Source organism: Cheilinus undulatus, linkage group 20 (genome assembly GCF_018320785.1).
Source record: "Cheilinus undulatus linkage group 20, ASM1832078v1, whole genome shotgun sequence".
Lineage (NCBI taxonomy): Eukaryota > Metazoa > Chordata > Actinopteri > Labriformes > Labridae > Cheilinus > Cheilinus undulatus.
Genome location: NC_054884.1, coordinates 5,200,220 through 5,210,819, shown reverse-complemented (window position 1 = coordinate 5,210,819; position 10,600 = coordinate 5,200,220). Strand labels below are relative to the sequence as shown.

Here is a 10,600-nt window from a genome sequence, read left to right as displayed (position 1 = left end):
ACTTAAGGACTTTTTAGCCTGTTCAGCCCTCAGTAAGGGTTAAGGATGTGGGATTCCTGTTAAGGTTGAGTGTGCTGGTGTCATGAGAGGGGATGGTATTACAGATCAATAATTTATCTTTAAAAAAAGTCTCTTGTAAGCTGATGTTCCTGCTCTGATTTTTCTAAAAAAGTTCCATTCTAAATGACAGCTGAAATACCACAGAAAAGTTAAAATGTTAGTTGCATTCTCTTTATGTCTGGTTGAATCTCATCTTCTTATCCTAACCTCCCACACCTTTCGAATGCACTTTAAAACAAACCCATCATGTTTACTTCAAGACAAAATTTCAAACATGACCATTACATGATGAGAATAAAAAACGCTTTACTGATGTTAACATAAATATGGCAAACAGTGCATTTGCAGAATAATGTATTTTGTGGTTCTATATATGTGCATATTGATCAATATATCCCGTAGGTGTGCTCCTTTCCATCTCTGTATCTGTCCAGGTAGCGTAGCGGCTGTCCATGTGGGTATTTGACCTGTGGAGGGTGGTACACCGGAGGCCGTATGAACTCAAACACTGGCTCTTTCATGTCTGTGGAGAAAAAGAACAAACAAGCTTTAACATTACAATAACAAGCTGCCATGACACCATTTTGTCTAATATCCTAGGGATGGTACATTGATTTTTAATACATTTTAAGGTCAAACATGCTGTCTGTGAGCATTAGTGTGACTCACTGAGCGTGCTGTGGAAGGTGTTGGTGACGGATTCATCCCACTGGCTCTGAAAGAAGGCCAGGCCTGCTGGGGTTATGTTGTCCTGGTGTTTTCTGTAGAAATCCACAGTCTTGAATGTACGATCAACAAGAGAATGGCTGGGAGGAGAGGGAACGTAAAATCAGGATCATTAACAGGATTGCTTGAGTTTAAATCCAAAATAATTCTGCTTTACATTTGGGATTGTCTAAATTACTTTTTCTCAAGAGATCGTTTCTTCTGACAATTTAGAAACTTATTTATGTTGTCTATTGCATCCCATTAAACAACACAATAATCCACCAACTCATTGTTTCTATGGGTCAATTGATCTATGGAGCTACCTTACATCCCCAGTTTTGGGTTGTGGCTCTTGCAAAAGTATATTTAAAACAACCTGGCTCGTTAGTATAATAAGGTTGAGAGTTTGCTTACAGATGTGCACATTTTACCCTTCGGTCTGTTTTTTATAGATCACATACTTCAAATGCGTGGAGAATGGCGCACGCCAACCTCAGGCCTTGTATTGCAAGCTTTATAAATGAGACCCCCTGGGCTCTAGTGTAGCCTTTTAACAACCTTTGTATCAGCCATGGTCTGTAAAATTCTACATCTTCAGTTTAAAAACGCATTTAAAACAGTAAATGAAATCTTAAAATGGCTCAGTTCATACTTGCTTACATGAAGACCGGGATTGTGCTTCTGTGGTGCCATTAAAACAACACATAACCTCAAAGATTGTTTGCTGTATAAAATATTAGTAAGAGAAAAAGGTGCTTTATAAATTGAATGCTATTAATATAGTAATCTTTCATTACATTATTAAGAATATTAAAGAGAGGAAATTTTAAAACATGCACTATAACAGGGCTAAACACTGCTAGTACTGTGCTCATGGTGATTAATGCTGGTCTTTTATTACAGTAGGGCAGGGGTCATCAACTCCATTTGCACAAGGGCCACATTTTTCCTAACAGGCAGTGTGGGGGCAAGACCTTGACATTAACTACAATAAAAATCAATATTTTTAAAAAATGTATCCTTCAAAAAATAACAGAACTTTTAGCCTTTTGAGATCAGCCGTGATCACCTGTACTGCAGCCAGCCACAAGGGGGTAGAAATATTTTAGCTATATATTTCTGGATCGCTCATGATGTCCATTACTGAGTTTGATACTAATATGATATGTCATGACTGTTTAAAGACACATGGATGAAACAGATCTTCAGTGGAGATTCTCAGAAAGGGGAACTGCACCCTCAAAGAAAGGTACCTGGAAATTTGATGTCAAAAACCCCCAGCTTTAATCAAGATAAATAAGACTGTTAGGTATGCGTTTACATTGCCAACTTAAAACAAACTATACTTTAATGCATCTTGTTTGATAAGTTACTGGGTTGAGGGCTTTATTTAAGTGTAAGGAAAAAAGTTAACCAGTGGCATGCTGGGGCGCAAACGCCCTAGTGGTTAGGGCGTGCCCCATGTATGTGGGTGGCCCAGGTTCAAGTCTGCATGTCTCCACCCCGCTCTCTAATTCCTGTTTCTTATTTCATCCACAGTTCCCCTCTATAATAACAGGCATTAAAAAACAAAATACATATCTTTAAAAATATTGCATGCTTATTTATCCCTCTCAAATTTTCTGAATTTAGTAATCTTCCAAGGGCCAGATGGGAGGCTATGGGGGGCCTGATGTGGCCAGTTGATGATCACTGCAACAGAGTATAGTCTTTAAAATAATACAAATGATTAACACTGGTCTATTATAATAGGCCACAATAGAGGTAAAACGGTAAGTGCTCTAGACTGGGCCTCTTTGTAGTGTCTTTAGATAACTTCAGTTATGAATTGGTGCTATACAAACAAAGATAATCAAAATGACTGATACTAAAATGGTATGACAGAATTTGTACGACCCTGTCTGTCAAAATGTCAGACAGTAAAACAGTCTAGCACGTCCTCTGGTTTTGCTCACCACGGTGACGGTCTGACGTCCTCCTGGAAGTCGACGTGTCCCTCCTGCTTGAAGAGGACATAGACGTAGCGGTGGAAGCCCGTTCCTTTGGCAGGGAAGGGGGCCAGGTAGTGGCACAGCTCCTCTCCAGCCTGCACTGCTCCACCTGGAATGTTCCCTCTGCAGACACACAGGGGGGTAAGGGCTGTTGGGTAAAACTCAAACTCTACGTGACTATGCCATCCACAGAGGGGAAAATAACTGATAAAAACATCTATCGCATTTTAGTTATAAAAACCTAATTTTCACCAGTAATGAATTATGGGGAAGAAAAACCTTAGCACTGATGATAAATGATTCAGAGATTTTTTTAAAAAGTCAATATGACTGTTAAAGGCTAAAAGCTGAGATAAAAAGACTAAATTATTGCTCAAAATGTCAAAATAATGTTTTGAAAATTTAAATAAGTGAGATAGAAAGTCAAAATCATCAGTTTTAAAGGCAAGTATATGAGATAAAATTAGATATCTTGAGTTTAAAAGTTCAAAATATGAGATAAAATTCAAAATAATAATTTTTTAATAGGGCAGAATATGAGAAATGATTCAGAATCAATCATTTTAAGTCAAAGTTAGTAGTTTATAAGGTCAAAATGTGAGATAAAATTCAAAGCCATTAGTTTAAGTTATAATTGTGATATGCAAAATTGAAAATATGAAATAAAAACAAATTAATTTATTTTCCCTCATTCCATACCTTTAATCTAATTATATTATCTGCTCTTTACTTTTTCACATTTTTTGACTTAAAAAGGATATTTTAGATCATCATGGTTATGTTTACATTTTCATACTGGGGGAAGTCTGTAGACCTCATACCAGTGAGTCCATTATATTAAAAACATGCTATGATCTTGCGGGCCCGGTATAACCGTGCCACAGGCCGGATTTGGCCCCAGGGCCTTGAGTTTGACACCCCTGTCAGATTCCGCTACAGCCTTATTTGTCCAATCATCATGCTCCTGTCATAGTCTATATCTGTTGTTGCCTTTTCCACAGTCAGCCCGTCGTTTCAATGTGGATGTTGCAACCCTCCTCCACCCCAGCCACCTCCATTCAGTTCATCAGTGTTGAGTCCAGATCCTCACAGGTCATCTGCTCATCTTATTCTGCATACCCCCTCCAAGCTACCTCACTGATATCCCAGTCCAGCTTCTAAGAAGTCTACTCCTCATCTGATCCTGCATCCCTCATCAACACCAACACCAGAGTCTGGACTCCATAAGAGGAGTACTCCCATCCCCCACACCCCTTCAAGTACATTTAGCCATCCTGATGGAGTCTAATCACCAAAGTCATTGCAGATTTCTCTTTAATCAAATTTAAATAAGCAGAAAATGAAAAACAGCCAAGTCATCACAGGATTTACCCTGATGCAATGTTATAAATTGTCCCTTATCCCTGTAAGAGCATTTTGGCTAACGTGTTTTTAAAGACTACTCACACAAGCCAGTGAATGTATTCAGCCTCGTTATCCAGAAGATGCTCATCTGAAAAACATGACAGGATATTCCTCATAATGCAGACAATTAAGAATGCACAAACACCAGCATTTTCCAGTAGAAGTGCACATTCTTACCTTTGGTTCTCATCAACAGAAAATACAAATATAAATGCTTATTCAATTACAGTTCTTAAAATCAATTCGATAGTCCTGTTGGTTTCATCTTGTGAATGGTGCATGTATAAATACTAGAATTAAATTTTAAAAAATGCAAGCTGCAACTTTCCTTTAAAAAACAATCCACTCCAGGACTTTTGTGGAATTAAAACGCCTTTCTTGACTTTGCAAAACGTGGAAAAGGAAAAGGTTCTGACCTCTTCATGATTTCTTGTATTTTTGCATATTTGTCACACTTAAATGTTTTAGATCATCAAACTAATTTTAATGTTAGACTAGGAGCAACCAGAGTAAATGCAAAATACAGTTTTTAAATGATGATTTCCTTTATTAAGAGGAAAAAAGTCATCCAAACCTACGTGATCCTATGTGAAAAAGTCCTTGCCCCCTAAACCTATTAACAAGTTGTTACACCCTTGGCAGCAACAACTGCCAGCAAGCGTTTGGGATAACTGGCAATGAGTCTGTGGAGGAATTTTAGCCCATTTTCTTAGCACAATTGTTTTAATTCTGTCCCTTTGGAAGGTTTTTCAGCATTACCAGCCTGTTTATGGTCACACCACAGCATCTCACTCAGATTTAAGTCCGGACTTTGACTAGACCGCTCCAAAACCGTCTTTTTTAAAATCCATTCAGAGGTGGACTGGCTGGTATGTTTCGGGTCACTGTCCTGCTGTATAACCCAAGTGCTCTTGAGCTTGAGGTAACAAACTGATGGCTGGACATTCTCCTTCAGGATTTTCTGGTAGAGAGCAGAATTCATGGCTCAATCAATTACAGCAAGTGGTCCAGGTGCTGAAGCAGCAAAGCTGCCCCAGACCATCACACTGCCGCCATGTTTGACTGTTGCTATGATGGTGTGCTATGAGGGCATATCCCAAGAGGAGGCTCATTGCAAACGATTATTTGTCTGAATAATCCTTAAGTGTGTGGTGTCTGCATGATTATTTTATAGTTCCAAATCATAGCGTTCCAAACTTCGAATCTTAATATCAAACATAGATGAAATTTCCGATTCAAGGTCTTAATGCTGCCAACTGAATACCCACAATAGCCGATGAGAGCGAGCAGACTGAGCAGCATCCCTAGCTGGATGGTGCCTGCTTTCACTGCGCACAAGCATAAACACAACTGTACCTTTATTCCAGCTTGGATTTCATCCATACTCGTTTCCTTGTTTTATGCTGTTTGCTGCAACTGGAACAAAATTTACGTTTGTTCATAGGAGATTCTGTGAGATCTTGTAATCAAATGTTAATCTTCACCATGAGGTCCCTGGCAGATTGTCAGGCATGTAGTTTCCAGTGGTCTGATGGTCTGACACTCAAAGGATTTAAGATGAAAAATCATTTGAAATTTTCTGTCTGCAATCTCACACCTTTTAAAAATTATTTAAAATATGAATATAGTCTTGTGTGTGGCCAGCCTAAGTTTTACACCAGATGTAACGAGACGCACACCTTCCAGAAAGTTCAACTTTTGTCTGTCCCTTTACAGAATATTATCCAAAAAGTCTTGGGTATCATCAGGATGTTTTTAGTCCAATTTTAGTCGAGCCTTTGTGTTATTTTTGGTCTGCAGTGGTTTTAGACTCTCCCGTGTTTGCCCAGTGTCTTTCTTATTGTTGAATCATGAACTCTGACCTTAACCGAGTCAGCCAGGCTTTTACATGTAATTCTGGGCTCTTTTGTGACCGCCTGGATGAGTCATCATTGCACTCTTGGAGTAATTATGGTAGGCTGACCACTCCTTGGAAGGTTCACCAATGTTCCCACTTTTCTCCATTTGTGGATAATTGCTCTCAACCTGGTTCACTTGAGTCTCAAAGCCTAGAAATGTAATCCTTTTCCAGATGTTTTAGCCTATTTCACTTTGTCAGACAGGGTCTATTGAAGGGATTTATGGATCCAACAGGTCTAGCAGTAATCAGGCCAGGGTGTGGGTAGTGAAATTGAACTAATATTTCAAAAAATGTGGTTAATTCATGATTTAACATGCAAGGCAGTGACTTTTTCACATGAGGCCAGGTAGATTCGGATGCCTTTTTCCCTTAGTAAATGAAATCATCATTTAAAAACAGCATTGTGTATTTTACGCTGTTATCTTTGTCTAATATTAAAACCTCTTTGATAATCTGAAATATTTAAGTGTGACAAATATGCAAAATATAAGAAATCAGATGTTCCTCACTTCTCTTTGCAACAATTTAGCAGAACATAGTCTGCAGCGTCTTCTACTTCTGTATTCCTTATTCATATCTAAATATACAGAGATGCTATCTAGTACAGTATTGGCAATGTTTTATAAGTATAAGTCCTTACTCTTGGTGTCACTAGGGTGTCTGAGGATACTGGATCCTCTATTAAAGCTGATACTAACCTGGACAGGTGAGCAGAAGGGTCCACAGGGAACCCTCCTCTGCATCAAAGCTGATCTGAGGGGCAGATGCTGCCTAAAAAGTACAGCAAAGACAAGGTCAAGACCACAGCCAGCACAGGCATAGAAAGAAGGCTACAAAGCAGGATATTATAGGGTAAGAGACGATAATTATATAAAGCCTTATTATTAAATCATAAACAGGAACGCTGTATTAAAGTACTGATGCTCCAACGTACTTCAGTAGGTGTCAGACGGTTTCCATAATACACTCGACTGCTGTCTTCCTGGCCATAGCTGATGCGGATTGGGACTTGAGGTAGGAAATGTGCCATGGGGAAGAGATCCCTGAAGACTCCATAGTGACTGGCTAGTCTCCTGATATGAAACGGACCGCTGGTTTTCTCCCACATGTCCTGCACTCGATCAAGAGGGACCTTTACTGGTGGGGCAAACAGAAAAACGGAAAAAAGATTCAGGTGTATATAAAAACTACAAATCGGGGCTGTCAAGATTAATCACATTAATCTTGATTAATTTGGGTTCATAATTAATGCATTTAGTGTCCCTGCAGCCACAGAGATGTAAAATAAACCCACCACTGCTTTTTAATGTTTCATTTCACTTAAAAAAGCTTACATGTGCGCAGACGGACACCCCTCTCCAACTCAATGTTTTTCTTGTTTTCCTTCATCACCTGCTTCCTCTCCCTCACTTCTTTGGACCTACAGGTTCGATAGTTTGGCAGTCCGATGTCCACTCGCTCAGCCCCTGCAAAACAACAAGAGTCATATAAACTGTGAACTCAAAAGCAACAAAATGTTTGGCCACTAACTGAGCTGTGAACTTGTTTCACTGTCAGAGATATTAATGCTTTTATTCCTCACCATGCTCAGGATCAGCTGCTTCCACGTAGCTCCGGTAAGTCTTCCACCACACAGGTTTGTTATTTTCTTCTTCCGCTTGTCTGAGGTAACGGGTGTAGCTGCGATACTTCTCCAATGATTCCAGGTCTGTAACATCAATGTCTTCATTCGGCATACGACCAAGAGGAGGCCTCCGCTTGCAGAGGAATGCTGTAATGTAGGAAACAGTCGCAAAGGTTAGTGTGTACATGAAACCTCCCTATTCTTGTCATTTATTAGGGATACACAGATACACATACCTATCAGTGTACCTCTACTAGTACTCATAAAACATTGCAGATACTATATTCAGTATTAGTTTAAAGCATGCTAGCCTCTCATTAAGTTGGAGCTGTGTCTGCAGGCTGTTGATATTTTAACAAAAGCAAGTATTATTTAAAAAATAGAGAAAGAAAACTATGCACTAATGAGGGGAGTGATGAGAAAAATCTGATGAAAGTAAAAAAAGAAGAAAAAAAACGTTCAAATAATTTAAAACAGTTACTGTATTATAAAGAACCCATCTCTACTCGGTCACAGTACTTGGTCTAGAAAACTTTTGGTGTCGTTGAGTCTCTATCATTTATCATTCGTTGCCTGAAACAAATATCGCGAATTTCCACGAGACTTTATCATCAACATGAGCTTTAAAATAACATATTAGGACTAAACCTCATCCACCTTTTAATATAGGCCACTCATCATTTGAAGGACAGCTTTTTCTTCCCATCCTTTTAATCAGAATAAGTTTTTTAATTTGACAGACTGTCGTTGTCCGAAGAGCAGCACGTATGTCTGTTCTTTTAATTTTATATTAACGTTGCAAGTACAATGAATTTAGTCTAGAATGAAAGAAGGCAACCCAAAACAGTGCAGCAAGATCACATACCTGTTGTGAAGATAGTCCTTGCATTTTTGACCCCTAAATCAGCTCCAGTTCGCAACGCCGCAGCACAAGCCGTGCGCAGCGCCATCTTGGATTGGACTGATATGAACGTACGGTGGCCAAGAAAGGGAAAAAATGTGTGCGTGCAGAATGCGTCCTGTGTTCATTTTCTAATTCAGGGGTTTTCAAAGTGTAGGAAAGTTAGCCTCCCTCAAGAGAAAATATGTATTCCGTGGACCCCCACTACTATAAAAAAAATACGATTTTAACAAATTTAAAACATTTATGTCTAATTTTTAAGCATTTTCATTTTAACATTTTTTATTTTTGATATTTTGTCAGCATATTTTTAAAACATCTATCTCGCCAAGGCAATCAGCAACAATCGGTTAAGTCTAAATATGGGAAATTCTAACATCTTAACAATCCTTTTTTCTTCTTTTTTCTTTCTTTTTATTTTGTTTGTTTTTTTTAAATGATGTTTCAAACTATATGACAAGATAGACAAACGACAACAGGAGAGAAAAAAGAGACAACCAAAGAACAGGAAAATGATGGAAGATTAAAATACAACCACAGCAGAAATAGCAGAGAGTGGGGGATGTCAGCAAGGATAATCAGGTTGGCTATTGAAGAAGGAGTAGACACCAAATGTTTGATTTCTTTTAACATAGACTTGGAGCATTTGAAAGGTCACTTTGCAATGGTACAACAGCATGTCTGCATTTTTTTTATCTTGTATTTTTGTCAAAAATGTTAACATTTCAAGAAAATCTTTGACAAATGATGCTGATTGAGCATGTCAGAATCATCATAAAACATCAAAGAAAAATGCTAACACACACAAACACACTACGTGGTCAGCTCAATTTAAAACCTATTTTATTAATCAAATATTTCTTCATGCATGGTATTTTTTTTACAGTGTTTTACTGTGGAACATAAAATAAATACGTTGTTTCACTGCCATTAGAATTGAATGGACTGTATAACCAATTTTACCAAACAGCTGGCCTATTCTTCCTCAACCTGCTGTGACCTCAGTTTTGGTTGGAACACATTTTTAATTTCTCACACTTATTTGGATAAACAGGAGAAATCTGTGATTTTTTCAAACATATTTTTAGAATATCCCATAAAAAATACTCCAAATTTCTTTGTCCTCCAATCTCTCAGGGAAACTTTTCATATAGCATAAACATGCCAAAAAGAAATTTACCCCCGAAATGTCTCGCAAAATACTGAAAGTTTCAAGCAAATTACACAAATATAAAAGCAAATTCCCCTTTAATTTCTCAGTGAATTCAAAAACAGTTACAGATGAATTCTCCAAAATTCCATGAAAATGTGGGAAACAAACAAATTCCTAGGAAAAATATATAAAACCCCTAAAACTTTCAAAGGACACCCACCATCCCCAAATTTCCTGATCAAATGTCCTAAAATTTAGAAATATATTTCTTAAATTCCCATGAAAATGCAAAAATGAATGAATGAATAAATAAATAATAAAACAACAACAACAACAATAATAATAATAACAAAAATAATAATTATCATCATCATAATCAAAAACAACAAAAGTTTAAAGCAATTTCCCCAATATTTATCAAAACAGGAAATTATCCCATAATTTTAAGCAAATTACTTAAGCCTAAATGGACAGTCTGGACAATTAGCTCAAAATTATTACAAAAAGTTTTTAGTAAATGTTGATGGAAAGCCAAATGTAATGTCCTCATATGTACATGCAGGGTCTTGCAGGAGGTTAGGTAAGGTGGAGGAAGGTCAGATGAGGCCACCTTGATGTTGTAGCTCTGATTTAGAAATATTTTTCCCCCAATTTTGTAAAATAGTCTTGTTTATTAATAATAAATAGGCAGTTAAATAGAATTGTGCTCATGTATAAAACATCATTAGATGTTGTGCATGACAATTTTAAAGGTCAAATAGACGTTTTACCTAAAACTGGCCCATTCTAGCTGAATTTATTCGATTGCTAAACTGATAATTAACTGCGTAAGTCCCTTTTCCGTCAGCACTCGAAGGCA

At 37.7% G+C, this 10,600-nt stretch overlaps 1 protein-coding gene across 1 annotated transcript; it reads right to left on the bottom strand.

Moving 5' to 3' along the window:
• Window positions 1–346: 346 nt before the first annotated feature.
• On the bottom strand, window positions 347–8,664 carry mrpl38 (mitochondrial ribosomal protein L38). The gene is made up of 9 exons (XM_041815008.1): window positions 8,553–8,664; window positions 7,646–7,834; window positions 7,398–7,529; window positions 6,998–7,200; window positions 6,762–6,834; window positions 4,206–4,251; window positions 2,724–2,882; window positions 730–866; window positions 347–583 (listed from the first exon to the last, which is right to left on the bottom strand). Exons 1-9 carry the CDS (start codon window positions 8,635–8,637, stop codon window positions 447–449), a joined length of 1,161 nt encoding a protein of 386 aa, XP_041670942.1. The 5' UTR covers window positions 8,638–8,664; the 3' UTR covers window positions 347–446.
• Window positions 8,665–10,600: the final 1,936 nt, after the last annotated feature.